We start from the raw sequence: 26,823 nt of genomic DNA, 5'->3' as shown, positions 1-26,823 counted from the left end.
ACTTTTCGATTTGACCTAGTGAAACACTCTTCCCCTTCCTCGTACGATGTTTATGAAGATAAATAGTCTTGAAGACAAGATGGCACTGATTGTACTACAGTCGTGAATCTTTGTTTACTACACGCTGCAGATGTCAAATAGCAAATTTGAATAGCTTCAGTTTCTCTCATCACAAAGAAATATGTCTTATTTTCACTGAGCCATTTCTCATCTATCAGTCTCTCCAAAGGAAAACGCTAATGAGCCTATGTCTGCTCTGAGAGGAGTAGGGCAACCACAAGTGCATAATGTGCTTTGTCCTTTCAGTGTCTCGGAGGATCCTGCTTCAGAATCTACAGGTTGACCAGATGGTCTCTTTGTTGCAATGCTAGAGGGCTTTCTGTTCTTAGTGACCACTACTGATTCCCAAGAAGGTACGCCAGGAGGGAGTTACACATGACACCAAGAGGCAGGGTCTCATGACTTATAAATCTCCTCAGAAGTAAATAGGATCTGAATTATATTTAAATTTAAGTCACTATATTGATATGGCAAAGAAAGCACTGGCCAGATGGTGCTGAGTACAAGGCAGTGACGCATATCATTCCCATCCCTTTACCATTTATGGGTCCAAGACTCATATCAGCTGCTTAGATAGTGATATAACCACACTATCTGTTAATAACAGAGGGAAATTGGGTATCCTTTCCCACTCGTTTTTCTCATTCTTTCATTTTTATTTTATGATGACCTGTATTTTCCTCTTTAGGATTCATTCCCACAATGACCAGTAGGATAGAACAGCAATCCTAGTGAAATGCTTCTGTGTTATTGAAAACACAAGAAGGGATGCCTGGGGGGGGGGGGGGCGGGCTCAGATTTTGAGCGTCTACCTTTGGCTCAGGGCTTAATCCCAGGGTCCTGGGATCTAGTCCCTGCATCAAGCTTTCTGCTGGGAGCCTGCTTCTCCCTCTGCTCATGTCTCTGTTTCTCTCTCTGTGTCTCTCATGAATAAATAAATAATATCTTTAAAAAAAGAAAAGAAAAAAAAGAAAACACAAGGAGGTGGCTGTACTTTGTTTCTTCTTTTTCCTTAGGGAAAAAAATCACAGAAATTCTAGTTTCTGTTGATTTCTGCTCAGGCTTCTATAAATTTAAAAAGACACTCTCAGGTTTTGGGCTAAGAAAGGTATATGCTGTTTTTCTCCATGGTGCTTTTCATGCCTCCTCCCTGGGGAAGATTTGTAGGGAAAGGAAGAGTGACTGGATGTTAACCTTTTAGCTCTAATTCTGCATATATTTACTTCGAAGAGCATTCCTCTCCTAACAGAACTATAAGGGCCAAGAGGGAAATAAACAGTTAAGAAGTGTTATCTCTATAGGGATTTGATAAAAAATATTGTCCAATTATGATACTTCCAGTATATGGTTAATTTATATAATTAGAACACTGGAGCAAAACAGCTTCTTAAGACCCATGTATGAGAATACCAGTAATGGGAAACTGTAGGGAGCTATGCGGAGTGATAAAAAGTTTTGAACTGAACTTCCGGAGGAAGGGCTGGCTTCATGTGCTCTTTTTGTACCTAACCAGGACTCAGGGCAACTTGATTCACCTTTCTAGATCTCAATATTCCTCTTTGCTAAATTGGACCTGTGGGGGTATTATAAACTGAATGTTTGTGTCTGTTCCCCACAAATTCATATATTGAAGCCCTAACCCCCAATGTGACTGTATTTGGAGACAGGGCCTAGAGAAGGTGGTAGAGGTTACATGAGCCAGTAACGGTAGGGCCCTAATAAGAGGAAGAGACTCTGGAGCGCTTTCTCCTTGCTATGTGAGAACACAGTGAGAGATGGCTCTCTACAAGCCCAGAAGAAAGTTTTCACCAGAAACTGGCCATACCAGCGCTTTGATCTTGGACTTCCCAATCTTCAGAACTGTGAGAAATGTCTGTTGTTTAAGCCATCCAGCCTATGATAGTTCATATGGTGAGTGAAGCAGACTAAAACAGTGGTTATGACTAGCTAAAATACTATAATGACTTATAGTTTATAAAGCACTTTTAGGGGATCCCTGGGTGGCTCAGTGGTTTAGCGAAGGATCACACTCCTTCGGCCCAGAGTGTAATCCTGGAGTCACGGGATCGAGTCCCATATTGGGCTCCTTGCATGGAGCCTGCTTCTCCCTCTGCTTCTCTCTCTCTCTCTCTCTCTCTCTCTCTCTCTCTCTGTGTGTGTGTGTGTCTCTCATGAATAAATAAATAAAATCTTTTTTTTTTTAAAAAGCACTTTTACAGATTTTATCTTCTCCAAGAAACTCTAGGAGATGGTTAAGAGGAGAATATTATTTTACAAAAAGAAATAACTCACACCAATTTAAGATCACAAGGCTATTGAATAGAATTTAGTCCAACTGCAAATTTGAGTCTTAAAAGACATCTCTGGGTATAAATGGCTGTGATTTTCTTGTTTTCAGCATCATTTTGTTGGATGTCTATGAATTCTAGTATTCTAGTTTTTAGATTTCCAGCTAATGCTCAGTTGAAGAATGTCGAATTTATCACAAGTCTTCTATATTTTTTTCCCTTTAGAACTACTTCCCTTTAGAACTACTGTTTCCGTTGACCCAGTGGTTCTCAAAGTATAGTCTGGGATCAGCAGTGGGAACTGAGGACTTAGAAGTGCAAATTCTTGGGCCCTACCCCTGACCTACAAAGTCAGAAACTCTGGGAGTAGCCCCCCTTTGTGCCCCTAAACCTATGTTCTAACAAGCCCTCCAGGGTATTCTGAGGCTGCTAGGATTTGAATATCACTGCTCTAATCTCTGTACACTTGTTCCCTTTGTAACTGGCTGACATTTGACATTTCCCCACCTTACTGCACTGAAAGATATACAGCTGCAACTCTGAGTCCTATAACCAACTGGATCCATGACATACTGTTAACCATTTTTGAAATGTTTGAACCTGTGAGTGCATACTTCATTTAATTATAATATTCCATAATTTTATGTAACCCTTTGTTACAGACCTTAAGTTAACTTGGAATTTGAAAACATTTTAGAAGAAAAGTCATCTTGGTCCCGCATATCATAAACCTTGAACTAAGTTGACTCTATTCTAATTAAAAATAATAATTCAGAATAGAATGAATTTATTATTTAAAGTGGGTTATGTTTTTAATTCCTTACTCAAGGTATTTGACCATCTACTGCCCCGTTCTCATCCCTAATATATTAGTAACTTCAAAAGGAAGTTAATTTGAGGGACGCCTGGGTGGCTCAGCGATAGGGTGTCTGCCTTCCACCAGGGGTGTGATTCCCGGGATCTGGGATCGAGTTCCGCATCGGGTCCCTGTGAGGAGCCTGCTTCTCCCTCTGCCTATGTCTCTGCCTCTCTCTCTGTGTCTCTCATGAATAGATAGATAAATCTTTTAAAAAAAAAAAGGAAGTTAATTTGTACATGAAATCTATTCCTAAACAATATCCACCCTCCTCCAATCAGGAAAGAAAATTTTAGTGAATAATAAAAATGATCTGAAATATATTTTTAAAATTTCTTTTTTAATATTTATTCTATAAAGCCAAATACATAATTTATTCATTACATATTTATTATAATTATATATAATAACTGTATAATTATATAACATATTACATAAACAATGAAATATGTTTTATGTCAAATGGCTGAAGTTTAGAGGCATCAAAATTTTAATGTAATATGTTTCCTTTGATAGCTTTCCTATGCTTGAAGTTTAAAAACTCTAGGGATTTCTGGTTGAAAATATGGACTCAAAAGTCAATGTTATACATCTATATTTAACTGACTATATATATGTGTGTATATGTGTGATTATACATGGCACCTGTTACTTTAAGACATTAGCATTAATCTATGAATTTTCTAGAACATTTTCATATGAATTTCAAGTAAATTTTACCAATAACATTTGGCATAGAAGCACATATTGCCTTTTAAGAATAAAACCTTATACACTTCCAAATCACTTTTTCTCATGTAGAAATAACATAGAAATCACTTTTTACCCCCTTGAATGGAGCTGGCCAAGGAGAACAAAATACACATACTCTATGCAGCTTCTGTTATTAATTTGCTTATCTAGGCAAAATTGTGAACTTTCTGTGGAAGTACAAGTCTCGCAAATCACACGACTTGATAAAACGGCATATAGCTTGCACAGCATTTGTAGAGTGACAGCTTCTGAATGACAGATTTAATGAGATTACTAGACTTCTGACCAGCACAGCACTCCAACTATTTTATTTATCTTCTCTAGATTTTCTTTCGGCAGCACTTACTGAAAAAGCTATTTACAATTATATGAAGATTGACTAACATATCTACCATGTTTCTAAAAAGATATAGAAGGAATAAACTGAACATAAAGATTCCTCCCCAAATATGTAATAGCTATGAAAGGAAGCCATATTAAACAAAAACACATACACACTTTGAATGATGATCTCTTAAGTGTAGAAAGAATTTTTTGTAGTATCATCAGGACTAATTAGTGTGTTTTTCTAAACATCTTACTTCGAGGTATCAGCATTGTTATTGTTTCAACCCAGGATTTGCTCACATCACCACCAAGTAAACCTTCCCCTAAAGGAAGGACTAGTCTTACTGCCAACAGCAAACACGAAAGCCAACTCATATTCATAATGACTTGTCTTTTAAAACGTGTTTTGACATGAATGACTCAGCAAAGCTGGGTCACTGCCAACTGGTGCCAACTGGTACAGTGGCACTGGGGAAACATAATTAACTATAGAGGCAAACGATGACTGGGCAAGTCAAATCCTCCCTCCTTCGAGCCAGGTAAGAAAAGCATTATTTTCTGAAACAGAAGGAAAGTTGGTTCTCTTAACAGTTAATAAAATGCATTTAAGGATGACAACATAAATACTGTGAAAGCTACCATGAGAAAGAAAAAAAAAAAACCAATGACTCCTTTGGGCTTTTCATTCCAAAGATCTCAATGTATACTTTTATGGTTTTCTGAATCCCCAAAGTTAGTTAAAACAAACAAACAAACAAACAAACAAACAAACAAAAAGCTTTAGGGGGAAAAAAAGCAGCCCTTGAGGGTAGGATGATACTAAGAAAGTACAACAAGGAGTAAACATTTAACGTCTACATGATTAAGGAAGAAATTTTAAAAATCTTTACTTTTCATTTTAATAGATAAATGGATAGTTATGTGTATTCCCATAATATACTCGATTGTATTTTACAGGTTCATTCACCGGATGGGTCCTGTCCTTCACTGAGAATGCCAGTAGATCTAGGTATAGGCTCTGTGAGAGATGGAGATCATGTGTCCCAAGTAATTAATCTGGCATACAGGTCCAAATTCCTCACTTACCTACGCCTCCTGCCCCTCAATTTACTCAGGAGCAGGAGAGTGAAGATAAGGCAAGAAAAAAAGAATTCAAAGGCAGTTTGAGAGAATACTATAAGATCATCCCATTCTGCAACTCTGGGGAGATGCTTTGTTTGATGAGTTTTCCCCCCAGAAGACTACTTCAGTTACCTCAGTTATTCAGACTTAGGAAGCAAGTCTCCAACTCAGCTATTTCTGATTGCTCTCTTCTGATGGTCATTTTTTGTTTTTTTCAGAAATATACACAATAGCTCCTTTAATGCAATTGTCATGATGCAAAACAAACTGCACGATTAGGACATTGTCTAAATTCAACTTGTCTTTCTGTAACTTGCTGACTGTTTTCTTTCTAACCTCTTTATCTACGCAGACTCCTTTGAATTATTTCTCAGTCTCCATCTGAGCTTACATCACCTTCAGAATCAGTGCCACTTACACATTAAATAGATGTGCAGTTATCCTGTCTCCTTGATAATTAACAAAGACGTTAAGGGCCAATGCCAATTCAGTGGCATTAGCTGGATACTTTCCATTACCTGATATCATTGTTTATGGTCTATTAAGCAGTTTTCATTTCACCTTATGGGCCCATATAAAATCCAAGCTAGATGCTTCTCAAATTACAGGCAGTATTGAAGAACATCAAGTAGCTTCTTCTTTTTATATTTTTAAAATAATGTCTACATTTATTGCAGATATTCTGATAAATTGGGCATATATGTTTTCAGTTTCCCAGTTTTTTTAGTCTTTTACTCCCTTCCCCTTAAAGTATACTCATTGTTTTACACTAATGTTAGCTTTCTCACTTTCCAAATAACATACTGATTCTTGTTTACATTTTTTCCCCAACCAAATTATCATTGTTGTATTGATTCAGTTTTTACCAGGGCATGTGATTTCCCAAAAGTTCTCTTATCTTGTTCTGCTTTATTTTCATTGTTCCTACACACAGAACATGCATGTTGACATCATGCAGAAGTCGGTGGATCAGAGGGATCATATAGGGAGGCTTAGCAGCTCTCAAAATCTATCTTGTTATGCAGACCTCTGCCTGACAGGCTAATACAGCCACCAAGGCAGGCTGAACAGTCAAAGGGCTTCAGCTGTCAAAGATCTACAGTACAACAGTAGAAAATGTATGTAAGCATTCACTTACCTGCTTTTGATCAACAATTATTTCGAGGTCTTCATCACTGCTTAGTTTTCCATATCCTTTTTCTTTACTTTTCTTGTGAAAGAATAATTTTAAATGATCATTTAGTTTCTTTCCATTAATAAGGTTAACTCCCACTTAATAATTTTTAAAGATAAAAGTTTTAGCCTTGTTCACTAGTCATAATACATCATTCTTTACGTCAGTCTCTCATGGACAACAGCAAATGTTTTGTTGTTAAACTGTAGGCTTATAATTAACTCATCAAGTATTTCTACTTATCCTCTCTCATTCAAATTATACCTTTAATCCTTTTCTGAATATTGCTATGCCTTTTTCAATTTTGTAATTTCAAAACACATTCTTTAAAATTTTGAGATAGATATACAATTCCCTTAAGAGCCCGAGCCCATTTTTCCTAAAGACTGAAATTGCATTTAGTAATTATGGTCTGCTTTAAGATATCAACTATTAAATGTTTATTTTAATATCTTTTATATCTTAAAGAATAAGACAAGCATTATACAACTCAGATAACGAGTCTTCAGATTTTCAGCATTTGCTTATAAATCTGATGAAAACTAACTCTGGAAAAACCAACTCAAATAATTTTTAAAAGAGGAGTAAAATAATTTTCAAACTTGGGTAGTTTGAAAAGTTGAAAGAATACAGACCATTTTTTAAAAATGCACTTTATTGGCATTTTATCTTTTTCCCCCATGACCAATCTCCATCTACCTTCCCCACAGCAAAAGTTGTAAAGTTAGAAAAGGTCATAGATCATTTTAATCATTTCAGTATTGTGCTATAGGAGAAAGATAATACGTCTGAGTCTTTTTTTTTTCTTTCTCCCAAAGCACTGGCTGATAGCAATACCAGAAATGACAGATTCCTTCTTCATGATTTCAGAAATCATAGTACCTCTGTAGAGGACCAGTAAGACAGGGAAAATAAAATTCACTACATAGTTAGCTATGATCCAAGGTTATTATTTTAAAAAGAAAAAACAAGAAACAATGCTTGCTTTAGGTATTAATTCCATCAATCAGAATTAAGGGAACTAAAAATATTTATTTGCATCTATTGTGCCATATTAGGATCCCCATCTCATTAAGGGAATAACTATCCTTCAGCAAAGATGATGTAAATCTTCTTTAACCTATGGGACACAATTCTTATGTTTTCTTTCCCTTCCTTCCTAAGAAATATACGTCCTATTTTTGTGTTTTTTTCCCCTGTAATAAAGAGATTTCTGAATCTTCAAGTATTAGGATGCATAAATAAAGTCTGAATTCTCATTCATATATTAATGAATTTAGCCACTTAGAACAGAACAGATGGCCACAGTATTTCTATCCATTATTCTTCTCCTCGTTTGAGGTTCCATTTCGCGATTGATGGAAAAAGAAAAGAATGGGGTTGGTTTCAATCAAGCTGACTTCCTCCCTATTACTTTGTTTTTGTATCCTCTTAGTCGACTGGTTGCCATGAGATATTGTCCAGAGACCCCCTAACGCAAAACATTTAAAAATGTCTTTCCGAATATTGATCTGTATACGTACCAAGTAGCTCATTTGCATGACCCGATTTCTGGACAAAAGGACATTAAGTAGAGATGGAATGTGGGTCCTTCCATCCATTTCACTGTCAGACATCCCAGAATTCTTTGCACCAGTGGCAGTGGTTTCATTGCCAGAACTTGCTGACCAAAGAACCACAGATCTTGCCCAGCAACAGTATTTATAATGTATGACAATAATCAAAGTATCCCTGAATCATTGTCTTGACTTTGTAAACATTGTGAAATTTTTGGCTAGCACAAAAAAATCGTTGAAACTAAAATTTCTTCCTTTCTAACTAATTTTTATCCTAGCACTTCTAGGTTCCCCAACTACTGTTCTAGTTAATGCTTTTTAAAACACTCCATCTATTATTAATTATATACATTTTTATATTTCATCCTACGCATATAGACTCTTCAGCCTCTTTATCATAAAAGCTCTCAATTTTTCCCTTTTAATGCCTCACCCCAGAATTTCTTGTGATGAACAAATCACTGCTAAATGATATAACAATGTCAGCATTCACCAAACATAATTCAAGACTGCAATTCGACCACCACCAAATCCCACCTCTCCAATTTAATCCCAACTCCTTATCTGAGTTAGGAGTATATTTTAATGGGAAGAGGCTAGGTCAGGGAAGAAGATTATATCCACAACTCTAAGTAGAAGTTGGCATTTTCCAAGAGTGGGAGGAGGCATTTAGAGCTCTGATTTTGTATTTAAGCCCCAGTCTCCAAGCAGCACCCAACTGTACACAGAGTCAGAAGCCTTACAATTTTACTCTAGAATTAAGCGATATTTTCTAGCTCACCCCATAGCCCCAGGGGGATTAATCCTTTTCTAAACCATAATGGTTATTCGCTCACTTACTGCTTATTTCTAGTGCGAGCATAATCCTCTTTCAAGCACTCAGCTTCCCACTTTGACTGCTTAGATCAGCCAGCCCAGGCAGGGATCTTCAGCTCTCCTCCCTCCTCCCAGCCAGGAATCCCTGTCTTCTATCTATGCACTTTTGTCAAGCACAAAAAGCAACTCCATAGCTTCTGCGTGGTCTTTCACTTTAGGCAAAGGACTGAACCAGAAGGAGAAAGAAAGCTAACCTCTTCACTGTCCAAGCGTTAAGGAGGCAGGGCTTCTGTGGGAGGAGAAGCCAGAGGGTAGTCACTTCCTGTGCCCCTCCCACCTCCCCTGGCACACACTGGAGCTGAGGATTTCAACTGAGGCAGTAAGGTCGGGCCCTCTCCACCTCAGCCTTAGCAAGCTGTCTGCTGCGGGTCGATTCTGGGCACTGCTCACCTATGTGCAGCTGAGAAGAGAGCATCAGTGCAGCGGAGTTAAAATGGTGAGGACTTGAAGGTGGGAGATGTGAGGAAAGAAAGAAAGAAAGAAAACAGTCATTTGCCAAGAATGCCTCACTCTTTACAAGAAGCTTTCAGCTCAGAAGTGTCCAATGTCAACCCCCAAATGGAGCATCTCCCATCTTCCCCACACCATTCTGAATCCTTTCTGAGTAACTGCAAAGAAAACTATTTAGTTATTTCTTAGTGCTTTTAAAATACCATTGATTCAGATCTATAGTTTTCTTTAGAATATTGAGTCTAACTGGTAACCTTTCCTCTCTGCAGACATTCCACCATCTCTCCTTAATCTTATTTCCTTCCTGCCTCCCACCCCTTCATTCTCTCCTCCACAAAAATAGAACAGAGAGATGGGCTTACTCACTTGAATTAAGTAAACCATAAAACTTAGAAGCTGTATAGGAAAAACAATACATGACCACAGATTGAGAATGCACTATGTAAGAAAATTTTGCAAATAAGTAACAACAAAACAAGACAGAACAACAAAATCTGATGGGATAGGGACCTGAAAAATGAAGCTCCCTATGTTCATTTTAGAATAGGAGCTTAAAAAGAGTTTTAACTGAAAGACACTAGTTGTATATGGGTCAAATTAAAAGGATTCTTCATATTTAGGAGTGGAATAGATGAAGGAGATTTTAAAAAGGTTAAGAAACACATTATTTAGTTAATTGCATGAATTAGTTTCAACTGCAATTTTTGCCTGACAACAGAATAATAATGCAAATAAATATAAAGGTTAAAGATTACATATAAAAATTCAAACTGGTATAACCACTGTGGAAAACAGTATGGAGTTCCTCAAAAAGTTAAAATTAGAGCTACCCTATGATCCAGCAATAACACTACTGGGTATTTACCCAAAAGATACAAAAATACTGATTCAAAGGGATACATGCACCCTGATGTTTATAGTAGCATTATCAAGAATAGCTAAATTATGGAAAGAAACCAAATTTCTATCAACTGATGAATGGATAACAGATGTGATATATATATATATATATATATATATATATACACATTTATGCATGTATATATATATACACATATAGACATATATATATATACACATATGGACATATATATATATATACATATATGTAGTGGAATATTATCCATCCATAAAACGAAGGAAATCTTGCCATTTGCAACCATGTGGATGGAGCTAGACAGAAATTTGCTAAGCAAAATAAGTCAGTCAGAGAAAGACAAATACCATATTATTTCACTCATATGTGGGATTTAAGAAACAAAACAAATGAGCATGGGGGGGAAAAAGAGAGAGAGAGGCAAACAAAACTAGAGAAAACAAACTGACAGTTACCAGAGGGGAGGGATAGCAGGGGGATGGGTTAAATAGATGATGAGGATTAAGGAGTGCACCTGTGATAAGTACCAGGTGTTGTACAGACGTGCTGAATCACTAAATTGTACACTTGAAACTAACCTTATTACACTGTATGTTAAGTAACTGGAATTTAAATAAAAACTAAAAAAATTCAATACAAATATTTGAAAAATATTTTTTACTATTATTTATTTAATGATAAATAGTACACCTGAATTTAGGAAAGCAAATGTTACATGAAAAATATATAACAGAGAAAAAAGAAACAAAGATCTCCCTACTCTCTTTTTTGTGGTTGTCAGTGTTCAATTCCTATCTTCCTATCTTCCCTGTCTTCCATCCCTTCTTCTCCACCACCTTCTTCCCACAGCCTGCCAAATTGCTCAGTTTCCATTTTTCTAAAAGATGACTTCGTCACACCTCCTTTTCCCTAAAGACATTCATTTAATCTCTTATCTCTTCACTGTCAAACTTGAAAGAGTGGTCCACATTCACTAGCAACAGCTCCTTCCTTTCTCTTCACTTTTAAGACAATTACAACCAGGTTGCAATTTACCGTAATTGTATTCACAGTCACCAATGGACTTTGAATTACCAGATTCTCTAGCCATCTGTTTTTAGAGGTAATAGTATGAATTAGCCCTCAGAGCAATTTGTGATTGACTACAGATGTCAAGATGAATGCAAATATTACTTCTTTCAGTGGTCAAGTTTGCATTATTTAAAAAAATGTCTCAGCTGTTATTTACACTATTACAGCTATTAAATGGTGTTGCGACAAACTGAATAGGGGCTCAGTGAGAGGGAGGAGGATTGGGAAAAGAGATGATGTGCTGAAAAGGTATGTGCTGAGTTTGTGATATCATTGGAAAGATTCAGTCGGTCATTCGGGTATATGGGTCTATAGCTCAGAAGAGAGATAAGGGCAGGTCGTATGGATTTCTGGGGATAACTAAAATCACAAGAGTGGATGAGCTCATTAAAAAAGAAAACAGAAGAGATAAGGACTAAGGCCAGAGTCCTGGAGAAAAATTATGTTTTAAGAATGGGCCAAAGCAAAGAACCCAGTGAAGGAGGCCAAATAGGAATGGTTGGACATGTAAGAGGAGAACCAGAAGGATGCAGTCAAAGGCAAAAGAACTCTAGACATTGTCAAATGCTGATGAAAGTTCAAGTAAGGGTGTACACTGCACACTTCCCTTGTGTTGGGCATCCTGGCAGCCATCAAGGACCTGACTTCCTGGAACCAAAATCAGAATAACTTAGTGGCAACACTGGTAGTAAGGGAGCAAAGAGATGAGAAAGGACTTATTTTTGCTTACACAAGCTTGAATGAAAAAACAAAGAGGGAAAAACATATCAAGACGGTAAATGGTGTGCTAAAGATTCTCCCACAGTTTAAAAAAATAGTGGGAGGGAAGAGGGAATGGAATGACACAAAGTAGAGGGGGGAAATACTGGGAAAATTGTAGTTTCCGTCTCCCTTGTATAAAGGTACTGAGTACACTTATAGTTCAAGAGGCGACTAGTGAAGAAAGTAAAACTGTAGATGCCAGAAAATGAGGGGGTAGAAATCATGAGGCAGGAAAGTGAGAACAAAGGCCTTTTGGGGAAAAACTGCATGCTTCTCTTTGGAAATTTACAATGATATGATATACATTTATAGAAGAAAAATCTGTGAGGATACATACCAAATTTTGAAAGTCCTTTTCTCTGGGAAACGGAGTTATGCATAATCTATCTGTTCTCTTTATACTTGGGAGTACTCTTTGAAATAAGAATGAATTTCTTTCATAATAAGAAAGAAAGTAAACAAAGTGTGATTAAGAGATTCATAAAATTGCCAAAGACCTTGAAAGTCTACTTTGCAGTAAAACGACTGGGTCAGGGCTTTACCCTTCCTTTATTATGTTTCTAGAGGAATAAAAGCTTGTTTTTTTAAAAAAATATGGAGATTCATGCTACAGTTATTGCTTATGTCCCTTGGGGTTAGTGTGGTAGTATGGTGTAGTGAATGTTTTGTTTATTGCATTTAATATGCCTCTTTCCTCTTGACTCTCCTTTATAATATTAAGCTTTTCAATTCTTTGACATCATTTGGGTCCCATATCCCCTCTGTTCTTTAAAGATCCACAGTGTCAGCATAGCCACAAACACCACTGTTGTGGGGGACAAAGAAACAATGAAAAGAGAAAACAGGAAATGAGGGAGAAGGAAGATGTTTCTTCCCAAAGGCCTGTCAAAAGAGTTTACCTCTGCTTAGGACATAAACCAGGACAGACTTTCACAATCAAAAGGATAATTTTTAGATCTTTCATTTTATATATATATATGTGGAGGAAATCAACTTTCTGAAGGGAAAATGTCATCATTACAGAGAATCATTTGCAGAGGGGCTTGTTAAGTCTGGCATTTTTCAAGAACTATTTTTTTCCTTTTTAAAATATTTTATTTATCTATTTGAGAGAGAGAGAGAGAGAGAGAGCACAAGCAGGGGGAGCAGCAAAGGGGAAAGCAGGATCCCCGCTCAGCAGGGAGCCCCACATGGAGCTCCATCCCAGGACCCTGGGATCATGACCCAAGCTGAAGGCAGAAGCTTAACCAACTATGCCACCCAGGTACACCTATTTTTGTCTTTTTAAAAGAGGTTTACAGTTGTGTCCCCCTGTTCCACCCCTAGCCTGGTATGGTGAAACACATAATGTAAAACAGTATTGCAGTAGGGTAAAACATACATTATAGTAAAATAAAAGAGCCATAGGATACAATTTTTAGCTTTGGGCCAGGTTTGGGCAAACATTGCCTATGACAATCAAACTCAGTTCTAAAGGTATATTGCTGGGCGAAAAAAGAAATACAAGGACAACAAATATGTTGATGCATTTTAGGCCATATTTTAAGTCATATATGTATGTCCAAATATTTAGTGATTTTTAAAATTTTAAGTGAAATCTACTTGGCAAACTAGACATTCTAGTCACTTACTAGTTGGATAATAAGATGGCAGTGACACACAATATACTTTCACTATAGCCTCAAAGTGCCTCCTTACCGGCTTTCCTGCCTTTAGTGTGGTTTATTGTCTGTAGAAAATAATCCGAAGAGTTTATAAAGCTTCTTAAAATTGTTTTCTATTCTCAAAGTTTTCCAAGGATGAGAATTCAACATAAATAATCATTGGAGCTACTCTATCTTATATCATTGTGCAACCACATATTCTTAAGTATACAAAATCAGTATCAGATATGTACCTTCTTTTATATATCTTGGCAATATATTATTGTGAAAAGTTCCAAATATAGAGCAAGGCTAAAGGAATTTCACAGAGTACCTGCATGCTTCCTACCTACATTCTACCACTAACATTTTATTACACTTGCTTTTTGGCATCTATCTGCTGTGATACATTTTAAAAGTATAGTACATGCTATCACATTTCTACACCGTCTTTCCAACAAGGTTTCTTTAATTTAGTTTACTTTTAAAACTCAGAAGAGCAAAACCACTGGTTCAGCAAGCTTCCAAAATAAGAACACTAAAAGTTCAGGATTTGTTGTTCCCCTGCAGCAAAGTTTTGGTGTCATTTGAAAAGCAAATCAGTGAACTGCGTTTCTAGCATGAAGTTCTAGTGATAGGTCCTATCACCAGGTTTAAGGAGGAGGATTTCTGATCAAAGGGCTGGGGTTTTTATAGTCTGTCAAAAGCAAGTGATCAAACAACTCAGCTTTTTGAAGGAACAAATCCATGGTGTGATAGGCAGTTCCAGTTGATATTAATCATCACATCCTCAATTTCATATCCTTTGATCATCAGTGTTTCCTGCAAACAAGTTCTTACTCTGGGCTACATACTGAGTATTCACCTCTGGAACATGCAACAAAAGTAGCAAGCCTCAACAGGGCTAGGACGGCTAATGCATTCTCAGAAAGAGTACATCTGTTCTTGGGTGGCTTATTGAGATTTCTGCTCTTGTGCAGAAAACAAAAATTAAACGTGAAATTTCAGTTATGTCAGAATCAGCAATGTTCCACATTACTTTGAGGACAATAAGTAAACTCTTCTTAAACCCTCCCTCAGTCCCCAAGCCAGACAAAACCACATTCAAAGAAAAAAACAAACAAAACATGATGTCCTTCACAGGAAAATTCTGAGTCAGTTTCTTTCATTTGGAAGATTCTTGTCTCTACAAAAAAATTTTCGTTTTCTCTAGATTTGGCTTTTAAAGGTGTTATATGTAGTGGTATGTAGTATGCAATGACTGACATATAAAAATTGTTTTCTGTCCACTGAAGACAATGATTGAAAAATGACATGTTTTAAGATTTCTTGGCATTATGTAGTCTTGGTGCTATTTCCAAATCAAGGTGAAACTAACAAGCAATCCCAGTAGACATTTTTACTTGTCACCACTTAAACAGCAGGACTGGAGTGGTTGCCGGTATAAAATAGGTAAGGAACCTGAGAGAACTGGATTAATTTGGGTCCTGGAATGGCAAATGAACACTACCATCATTTAAAAAGTTTACCTCCTTCACCAATCCCAACCCCCCCAAAAAAGTAATAAAAGGGTAAACTATGTATTCTATATTTTGCCAAGAAAAAAGGAAATTATTTAAAACTAAAACTATTACTGGATGTTCCACTTCTGATCTCCATTGACATGATTTCCAATTTTTATGTGTGTTGGTCCTAGCAGAGGGGGATGGAATTGGGTTAGCCAATCTCAAACACAGCTGTACTCATCACTGGACCCTCCAGTGGCTCCTTTTCTCTCACTGGTAGTCAGCACACCTGGCATACACCTGCCACTGACTTCTTTTTATAACAACTGATCTGAGCATGATGACTTTATGGCCTTAAAGAAAATAGCAAACTTCTAATTTTAATAAAAATAAAGAAATAAAAAACCCTAGATGCTTCTATAAGCATTCTGTTCCCCCAACCATATTATGCCTCTACTGTCATACATTCCCTAAACTTGCACATTGTTTTGATACTTTGACACATGCTCAAGAAAAATTTGTTTATGGAATTTTGTTTCTATGAAGAGTCAGCTCAATATTTGTGCTTTGGCTATAATAATCAATGCAAAAAGTTAAAACTGTTTACCATTAAGCTACATCTATGTGACTGATTGACTTATAACCAGCTGTTATGGCTCACATGAATTTTGAGGATTTTTTTTTCCCATCTGGAGCTACACACAGACATGACAGACATGACAGCTTAGAATAAATCCCTTCTGTTCCTAAAAATGACAACATTTTCTGGAGGCACAGCCATTACTCTCATCTCTGGGCTTCCCCACATGGCCTTAATAACCTTAGGAAACTTAAATCCATACCGCAGTTCTCATCACTTCTCAATCAATCTCCCTATAGCTTCTTTAAGTCATTCCTTTTCTCCAGTGGCTTACAAATTCACTGATGACAACATTACAAATAATACATGGCAATCCCTAGAGGGTGGGCATGTCTGGGGCTCCTATCCATCTTCTTTATGAATAAAAGATTCTGGGTAACTACTTGTTGAGGGAGCTCTCCTAAGTCATAGGGACAAGAAAGATCTGGGGCCACAGCTCGCTTATCCACTGGACATGAAAAGTGAAAAGACTAAAACAGCAGGGTCTAGAGGACATAGCCAATTGCATACACTACTTTATGACAAACAACAACTAGCACCTTGGTTGATACAGAAAGTGTTACTACTAATTGGGGGAAAATTCAATGGCTTATAACTAAAGGCAAAGTTTAAAAAATTTCATTTATATAAAGCATTGTGACCAAACACCTGAACTCAAATATTCTGTGAATCTTTGGCTCAAGTAAAAAGAGGTTTAGTGCCAGAAATTATATATTTGGGTCATGAAGGCAAAATTAATTTGGGAAGATGCAAAGTAGATTATGTGGCAATGTTGGACCTTCAGGTACTTGAGTTTGTGTAGGCAAAATTATATTAGTTCGGAACAATGGCTGCTTCACATTGATGCATGGTCATCCTTTTAGCATGAGGGATGCCAGATTTGGTCAATACAGTTGTGTTACTATTACAAACAAGTAATGGGTGGTTGATTACTTCTGGCATTTTCACCAAATTTTATATTACTTTATTTCCATTACTGGAAAAAATAAGCACAAATGCATTTGAATACACATGATATCTTGGCAGTCTGGTGATTCTTATAGGAAATTCTATATGCCTTTATTAGCTGATAAGAGAGAAATGGTCTTCAAAAAAGAATAATTATAAAAACTCTCTTATTTAAAAAAAAAACTCTCTTATTTGGTGATCAGATAAGGGATATAGGAAGCATCTTGATTATGGTTCTATTTTTCCGTAGCATGAGTATGAAGTCTGTTAATTTTATTCTCGTGCCTTAAACATTTTGTGTATTTTGTAGTTTACAAAACACTGTTATCCAAATGATGAGTAGAAGCCATCCCAGTGGAACAGAGGGCTGGTTTATATGGGTGGGCTTGGGGAATAGGCACACAAAAGAGTGATGAGGAGGGAAGTACAGAAGAGGCAAGACCAAAGAGGTGGCAGGGCCTTTTAACATATGAGAAGAGGCTAGAGGAGATTTGAGGCTTGAGGGAGTGATGCCAGATGAGGCTGGAGAGGAAAGAAGAATCTTAAAAATCACATCATTATGTTAAGGGCAATGTGCAGCCATTGCAGGGTTTTAAGCAGGAGAGTAATATTATCAAATCTGTACTTTAGGAAGCCCATCCTGGTTACACTTTATGTCATGAGATTACTTCCTCAATACTAGCTACTGTAGGTAATAAAAGCGTCCATATTTACTCTGGTCAGGAATTAAAGAGCAGCAAATGGGCCTACACTCTAGGCACTCCTGTAACTTGGTCATATTGAAAGGTTATTTTAGGAAAAATTCAACGAAACAAAAAGAGCTTTTGAGAGACATAGAGATGAACTGATAGCTAGAGACAGATATAATATACTTTGAGATGTAAAAACATTTTACACTTAGCAAAGGATATGTATTTTTGCACTCTGCAAAGTCCTAAAGCAATATCTAAACTTTTCTTCTTGTTTCTTGTTATTGGACAAAAACAAAGAGAGTCTGTTAAAAAAATACAATGTGAAATTGTTCAGTGCTGCAGAACATCTAAAAGGACCTATTGTGATTTTTGACATCTTGATGCAAACCTAAGAACTGAACTGCCCAGGGAATAATAAAATATTGAAAAGATGTATACTTAATCAAGTGTGTTTGGGATATCATCAAACTTAATATAATTGTGAAAGGATTGAAATGACTTATTTATTTATTTATTTATTTATTTATTTATTTATTTTATTTTTGAAATGACATATTTAGAGCTTGGTTTTAAAAAAACCAAACAGTTGCTTCTGTTGCATTTCACTTGTTTTTAACTTGTCAGAGGATAAAACTTTATAATAGGGGAAAGATAGAGTAAGGTAAGGTAAAGCAGAATCAAACACAACATTTATTTTCTTGCTCTAAGTTTGGGGATTCTTGCTCCTTAATGAAACATTCTTTTGTTTTACTACTGAAAAATAATTGCATGTTATGTGAACAATATGGAAGATATTTAGTAACCTGCAAGCAAACCTCAGAACTACAGAATGAACTTCTCTCTACAAGACTATGGCATTGCAGTGAGTATAGAGGACTAGTGAGAGTCTTCTTCCAATTTTAATCTTTGCATTTTTTCTTTTCTTTCCTTTCAGGAATCAAATCTCAATCTTAGGTGCTTCTATTATGGAGGGCATTGCAAAAATTTAAAGAAACAGTAAGAAAGGCTTCTTAAACAACACAAAGCAGAGAAATTTCAGTGATGAAGAACATGAAGCTCACTCATATCAACTTGATTGAGAGCACTCTAAGTAAGGTGCCTTTGAAGACTCTTGCAATCTTGGATTAGTGCCTCAAAGTGAATAATAGGTTGATAATACATTACTGAGAGATGGAAGAATGACTGATGCTCAGTTACTTTAAATACATCTTTGGAATTAGATACAGACTTTAATAAAGAGTCTTTAATAAAAACTCCTACACTCTTAAAAAAAAAGCCCCACAGCTCTTGCACTCTTGTAAGACTATTCCAGGTAGGTGAATGCGGGAGTTTTAAAGAAAGAAGCAGCAAAGGTTAGTAAGGAGCAGCTATATTTCAATGGATAGTATGGTGCCCCAAATGGAAAAAGCTTTTTAAAATTATAAAAGCAACTTCTTCTTATAAGAAATGCTTTAAAAATATTTTTAGAGTACAGAAGTATTCCTATCACATCATTGGTGCTCAGTATTTAATGAAATACTTTTGCTCTCTGGCAAAAAAAAAAAAAAAAAAGATTAATTACTGCCATTACTGCTAACTCCTCTTAATCTCTCTAGTTGATGCCATTCCCCCCAAAAAGTTTATACGCATATACATATATAAATGTATGTATAACTATATGTTCATATATACATACATATGTATTTTTATGACGTGATTATCGTACAAATACTAAACTACTCTTTTTACGCAACAATATGTTTATTGTGAATGCTAATACAAATCCATATCTACCTTACACATCCAAATCCACCTAATATTAACGGTTTTTGTTAAGAAAGTTTAAGAAATCCTGGAAACCATTATAACAAAGAATGCATTTCACACAAGAGAAAATAGCACATTAAGTATTGTCCATAGAATCTTGGCTTCCAAGATTCCTTCAGGCCATCTGTGAAGTCAAAACTATTTTCTAATAGTACTAAGCCATGATTTATCTTTTTGCTGTGTGGATATTTGTATTGATTGTGCAACAGCAGCAGTGGCTAAACCATTAGCACCTTAGCATGAATCAAGGTGAAAACTTTGAGGTCCTTACTATTTTTTGAGAATATAGAGGGTCTCTGAGACAAAAGCTTGAAAACCACTGTTATATTAGAAAGACTATAAATTTGTTCTCAGGTGGTAGAGCACTTTGCCCTTGGAAAATTAGTTTTTATCTTCTTTCTCTCTCTGAATGATAAACAAAGCCAATTTATCTCTTTTCGATTCTGATGGAAAATTCCATAACAGGAATTATCCAATTAGTCTTAGGACAAATTTCAATGTGTGTTGCTTACTATATGTCTGAATTATATTTAATGATTATAGTTTTAGGATCACAAATACTTATACATGGCTTGTAGCCTTTAATTTTCTTTGGTCATTCCATGAAGGTAGGTATTATTCTCCTTTTTAAAGTTGAGGAAATGGAAAATAAGAGACAAAAAGTGCTTTATCTATCTAGAAAATGCTAGAACACAAAATCAAATTCAGGTCTGTTGACCTATGTTTCTATGTTCCATCTTTGGATGGAAAAAAGTCTTTTGGTTATCATCAGCATGGGCTATGCATTTCATCTCTTGTAAAACAGAAACAAGGGCTGGATATTTTGAATTTGGTCAAAGATCTTGATTTCTCCCAACCAAAGCATGTGGAATAGTGCTTTGTATATATTAGATCCTGTTATTATTATTTTTCTACTTAGCATAGCAGCATAACTCTGCACAAGGCCAGAATAGCTTGGGTTTCACCTAACTCTTAAGTCAGATACGAAGGGGCTCAGTCAATAAGACAAAAACAGATGAACGACATACAAAAAAGCTCTAGAACAATTGCAACACCTGAACAACAACAGAACAGTTTCCAAATCAGAAGCCAGGAGTTATTCTATATATGCTGTTGACCTATACCTCAACCTGGCATTCAAATTTAGAGGTGACCACAGAGGTCAATATATCCCTTTTCTGTTTACCAGGCCTGGTCCAAACCAGCATTGAGTGGTGGCTGAACATCATCCCCTTCAATGGCTGCTTCCCTATCCCCATCTCAGGCTGCTGGAGCCACATAATAAGCCTTGAAAATTCAGGCAAGATCATCCAACCTCAGCTTTAAATCCCATTTTCTCTATATTCCTAGTTTTGGTCCTATTGGCTTCAGACCTGGAGCCCCTCTCCACCTACCTCCTTCAGAAAGATGTACCATTTGGATGATCCACCTAGATCTTGATTAGTGTCTCTCTGGGGCCTTTCTGTCCCACTTCAGTCCCATTTTGATCATATACAAGGCAACCTACTTCTGAGCCCTACTTGCAGATGCTGGAAGATTCAGCACTAAAGGGTTAAAAAGAAGTCCCACAATATGAAAGCATGAGTCAGACTTCCTGGTGGCTCCTGCAGAGCTCTTCAACTACCTGATGTTCAGGGTCAATGCTGGTAAGATTTGGCTGGGTATGGACATACAAGATGAGCCAGATTCTGGCAGCTAAGGGAGGTAAGAAATTCTGGAAAAAGCAGTTCATTAGTAGAGAAATATTAATGTATTAATTTATTTGTCTTTGCACATTGATTCCAGCATAGTACATGCACATATTGATACCAAATAAGAATAATGATCATAACAGCTGGCATTCCTAGGAACTATCTCATATCTTTTTTCTGTATAAGTATGACTTCATGCAACAATAATAAAATGATACTGACTCATTAAGAATTTCAATTTGTTATAGTAAATTTACTCGGGGAGAATGGTTTGTTATTCATCAGAATGAAGATTTTACATATGTTATCTCATTTAATTCTCATAATACCATGAGTTTGTTTATATTTTTCTTGCTTTTCAAATAAGGAAATGGAAAATCCTAAAGCCTCAGAAGTCTTTTTTTTTCAGGGTCATATCCAAAGTCATACAACTTATAAGTAGCAGAGCACAATAAGAACATAAGATTTTACTGACCAATCCAAAAGGTTGGATTCTTTTCAGCTCAGCCCCTTGCCTCCAGCGTATTTCCATGTGACTGACAGTTGGGATGACAATAATGCAAAAATGCATGTTTGATTAAGTAGAAAAAGCAAAAATTTAAGGAAAGCCGACAGCCCTTTAGTGCTTTTTTTAGACAAACATCCAACTCAAAGACATATAGTGAAGAGGTAAGAGGTCAGTCTCTCAGGTCAGACTGCTTGGGTTAAAGCCAGCTCTACCATGTACTAGCTGAATAGCTTTGAGCAAGTTATGTAACTTTTCTATGCCCAAGTTTTCTCATTTGAGAATAATAACAGAACGTATCTCCTTGAGTTATCGAGGGAAAAAATTTAATTAATACATATAAAGTGCTGAGAATAGTGCTTGACACATTTAATACACTCAATAAATATTGGCTATTACTAGCTGTTATCTTTCTCTCCCTCCTTCCTTTCCTCTTCCCCTCTTCCTCTGCCTCCTCTTCCCCTCCCCTCTTCCTCTTGCCCTCTTCCTTTCTCCCTCCCTTCTTTCCTTCCTTCCCTCTTCTAACAGGTTGAGTTGACAGTGTATTAACACTAAGCAATCTTTCTAGCAAGATGGTAAGACTCACCAAAGATGTCTCAGAAACTCAATCTTGAAGTTAAAAAAATATTTTTTTGACCGGGATTTAAAAATAGAACCTGGTGAGAAGCAATTCTTGCTGTGTCAACTTTTAGAAGGCTGTACTGAGAAAACCCAGCAGAGCTTTATTTTAAGAAGACCCTGAATGGCTTAGCTGCAGTTCATGGATACATCAAAACATCCCCTTGACGGTTAGCTTTCCTGTGAACCTAAAACCAAGCAACATGAAGAGTTCTGGCTTGACCAACCCCCCTCCCTTACAAAAACCTGACTAAACCGTACTCAGGTGCTGCTGTCAAGTAACTGGAGCAGAACCCCAGCAGTGAGGCTTCATTGCTAACTCTTTTCAAATCATCTCTTTGTTAAATCTACTTTTAACACAAACTGGATTTTTTATAGTATGTTTCAGGGATGGTGCAAAATATTAAGGATACAGAGAAAGAACAACTACAGATAATGGATTTGAAAAGTACTTTGAGAAGAAATGTCAACATTTGGGTCTTAGACTTGTTTTTACCACTTTTTTTTCCCCTAGAGGGCTGGTTATCTCAACTCTCAACTAGAGGGCTGGTTATCTCAACTTGAGCTGTGTTTCCATTTTCAAAGTAGGGGTTTGTACCAGATGATCTTTAATGTTAATTCTAAGATTTCTTTACAAACTATTGGGAAGTCAGTTAGTAATAGTGATTAAGAAAGGACAATTGTTAATTAAAGAAAGAAGCTAAGCCTATAAAATATAACATTAATTCAAATATGGAAGAGGATTTAATGCCTTCTACAAGCTGCTATGCACAGTTCCTTCATTTCTGTCAAAATCAATATTTCCCAACCAATGGAAAGGGCTGTGACAAGCTTAAGTATCCATTCTAAAGCAATAAATAGAAGTAGTTGAAACTGGATGTGAAAATATGTGTCTCAAGAAGGAATACGTTGGTGCTCAATTGTCTTTATGTGTATGTGTAAACACCTGCTCAGAAAAACTAATCAGGCCACAACGTATAGAATTCACCGAAGGGAGTGAAAAGTGGAGACATTATTGTGTTTAGGAGCCTAATCACAGGTAACAAGCCTGAATGAAGATATCAGCAAGAGGAATAAAACTGCCATGGTTTGTCAAGTTGGTGTTTATATAGTAACAAACTTGGATGTATATTCTTTGTGCTATTTTGGAAGATTCTTTACTGAAAAATCCATATAAATACCATTTTCAAAATAAAACTTTAAAAGACATGTCATGTCATGAAGAATGGAAGTTGGACTTGGAATGCTTTTTCTGGCACTGGTCTTGGAATCGGCTGAATTCACTGACATTATTTTTGCACAGGGCTCCAAGGAAACCAGCAGAACTCAGTGGTACGGATAAATTTGAGGCCATGGAACAGAACTGTTGCCTGGCTCTATCCACTATATGGACCAGGGGCCATAGCTCATACTTACCTAAATTTGTCCAACCAGCACTGACTATAGTTTCTGACCCAGAGCAGGCACTCAGTGAATATTAAAAGTTAACTATTTGATTGATAAGGATTGGCATTGCCCCCACCCCAGCTTAAGTAGTACTGTTGTATAGATGAAACCAAAGGAATTAATCTAAACTAGCCCACCTTCCAGTTCTCTGTTCTCTTCTCCACCATTATAAAATTTAAACTTTTTAAAAGTATCTGAATTTTTAAAATAATGTTGAACAATTATACTAATTTCTATGCTCATATTAATATTAAAGATGAAACAATTGAATCACACAGAAAGGTTAAATGTTCAAAATCAAAATTAATAAAAAATAGATAATATATGTCCTTAAGAACATACCCCTTTGTATTTTCTCTGAGTTCATAAATTCAACTAAGAGAGGTATATCTCTTTTGCTCTCGCCTCCCAATTTTTTCTTTTATCAAGTTCCTAGTATGTCCCAGTCACTGTACAACACTCAGGAGACACAGAAGTGAATTAGGCCAGTACCCTAACCTCCACAATATTACTGTCTAGATAAAACTATTTCCCAAAATTTCCCATTCCACTGTATTGTCCAGAGATTTTCAGTACCATTATAGAATTATTTCTGGTGGTTATAATCTTTTAAAGTGCAACCAAATAAATTTTAAAATTCAAATTAAGCACATATGTTGTGCTTGACATTGCAGCAATGTAAAGTTAAAAATACATGTTAAATTTCTGTATGATTCAGACCTATACACCACATGCAATATAAAATATTGCAAATCTTTTGCATTTGCACATTAGTTTTAACAATTTTTTATTCATCTATTTAATACTTATTGAACTCTTATAGTCATTTTGTTCTCATAATAACCCTTTGAAATAATAATAATAACTTTTACTATTTATGATGGGCCAAGCCATACTAAGTGTTGAATATATATATATATACACACACACACATATATATATACAAGAGTTGAATGTATACATATATACATCTAGTTCTCCCTATAACCATATGAGAACTTTATTACCTCCATAGCACAGATGAAAAAATTGAGAGAAAGAGAAGTTAAGCGGCTTCCCCAAGGAAGAGCCAGGGTTTCAGTCTACCACAAATGCCTAGATCCCACTACCAAAGATTCTGATACACTTGGTCTAGAGTTGGCTTGGGTATCAGTATTTCTTAAAAAAGGTAATCACTTAAGTGAACTCCTCAGGTGATTCCAATGTGCAGTTAAAGGTTGAAAACCGCATAGGTAAAGCCAGTGTCCCTAATAAGCAGTGATTTACACTCAGAATAATTGCATTTCTGACTAATGTAATAAATGATTGAATTTAGGGCAATCTAGATCAGCCTGTAGACTCCATGAAATCCAAGAGTCTATTGTATTAAAAAATTGGAATTACATAGGGCAGATTTATTAATGTGTGCAGTGGAGAGGTGAAGCCCTGGGAAAAAGGGAGATCATGGCCCATTAGCCTGAGTCTGTAGACAGCTGCTCTCAGTATTACAGCAGTCAAACAAAGTACAAACTGCTAACACTGAAATCCTTTTTGACAAATTTCTAAATCTGGGGCTATGCAGTTAAAGATTTCCCTCATCTGTTGCACCATAAGGTGTGGTCAAGTATAATCATCGTTGTAGGCATGATTGGGGTAAAGCTAAATCAGATTGGCAGAACAGAATATTGGGGTGAAACTTAGGTAGACTGCCAAACAAAACCTAATTGTGTGTCAGGAAAACATTCCAGAGAGCACACAGGGAGGTAGATATCATCAGGAAAAACCATTGGGACAAGTGAATAGGCAAGTTTATGGATTCAAGATCTGGTATGGGGTAGCCAAGATTTCTTGGGACTAAAATGATTCTTAGATGTTTTCCTATTTGAAGAACTGTGGCCAGTTTTCAAAGACTTGCCTTTGCTAATTTTAAAACTTAGTGGTTTTCATTGAGGGCCAATAGGTTTTCCCCAACTTTTTTCCTTTCCTTTTTCTTTCCTAAAAAATCCCCAAACATTATGATAGAGTGAAAGAGTTGGCCTTAATTACACACCACAGAATATTTGGACAGACCAATATACCCTAGACCAGCTTAGTCCACAGAGGGCTAAGCAGTATTTTCAGATTTCTTCATTTTAAACTATGTGAATGAACCACTTACTAGGCATCTGAGCAACTGGGCTCTGGCAAACTGAATTTGAAGTAGCCATGATTATCTAGATATTGTTTCCAATTTAAATATTAAATGGAAGCAGAGTGGTGCCACAGCTACCATTTTTCCTCAAGCCATCATACAGTCTACAAATGAGGTGTCCCTCATATCACAAAAATTTAAAATACTTTGTGAACTTTTAATTCCCACTATGTCACTATTCTAACAAGATGGCATCTTGCTATGAATAATTACTCAAGGATCTTCATATAAACACAATTTTTAGGTAGTTATCTTAGCAGCACAAAAACTCAGTATATTGGGTCTGGTGTCATGAATGTATTCCCTAGCAAATCATGGAAAAAGTAGATACTTTATAGAGGTACATAAATAATCACCACAATCTAATAGGAGGGCATGATAACTCCTTAAATGGGACATCCTAAACTAATCATTTGCTGCTTTGAATAGAGTTTCTTCTTTTTTTATTAAACTTTTTATTTTTAATTTTTATTTAAATTCAATTAATTAACATATAATATATTATTAATTTCATGCATAGAGGTGATTCATCAGTCTTATATAATACCCAGTGCTCATTACATCATGTGTTCTCTTTAACGTCCATCACCCAGTTACCCTATCCCCCCACTCCCCTCCCCTCCAGCAACCCTCAGTTTGTTTCCTATGCTTAAGAGTCTCTTATAGTTTGTTTCCCTCTATGATTTTGTCTTATTTTTTCTTCTTTTCCCCATGATCCTCTGTTTTGTTTTGTAAATTCCACATATTAGTGAGATCATATGATAATTGTCTTTTTCTGACTTATTTCACTTAGCATAATACTCTCTAGTTTTATCCATGTCATTGCAAATGGCAAGATCTCATTTTTTTTTGATGGTTGAGTAATAGCCTAGTGCGTGTGTGTGTGTGTGTGTGTGTGTGTGTGTATCTCACCTCTTCTTTATCCATCCGTCAGTGGACATCTGGGCTGGGCTCTTTCCACAGTGTGGCTCTTGTGGACATTGCTGC

General features: G+C 36.3%; 1 protein-coding gene across 14 annotated transcripts in view; it reads right to left on the bottom strand.

The window, feature by feature from the left end:
- Window positions 1-26,823, bottom strand: part of PEX5L (peroxisomal biogenesis factor 5 like) — a 234,551-nt gene that overhangs the window by 169,447 nt on the left and 38,281 nt on the right. For 2 of the 14 annotated variants that reach the window (XM_026007211.2, XM_072752615.1), the window contains exons 1-2: window positions 9,207-9,412; window positions 6,545-6,616 (exon numbers count right to left, since the gene is read on the bottom strand). The exons of 4 other annotated variants lie outside the window; for them this stretch is intronic. Coding sequence is in view for 3 of the 10 variants with exons in the window: in XM_072752606.1 (XP_072608707.1) it covers window positions 6,545-6,616; window positions 8,104-8,196 (165 nt within the window). In the remaining 7 variants the exon portion in view is untranslated. Of the gene's footprint in view, window positions 1-6,544; window positions 6,617-8,103; window positions 9,456-26,823 lie in introns of those variants that run through there. 8 more of the 14 variants (XM_072752616.1, XM_072752606.1, XM_072752610.1 and 5 more) reach the window with 8 other exon arrangements.

Source organism: Vulpes vulpes, chromosome 3, assembly GCF_048418805.1.
Source record: "Vulpes vulpes isolate BD-2025 chromosome 3, VulVul3, whole genome shotgun sequence".
Classification (NCBI taxonomy): Eukaryota; Metazoa; Chordata; class Mammalia; order Carnivora; family Canidae; genus Vulpes; species Vulpes vulpes.
This window is presented reverse-complemented; position numbering and strand designations above follow the sequence as displayed.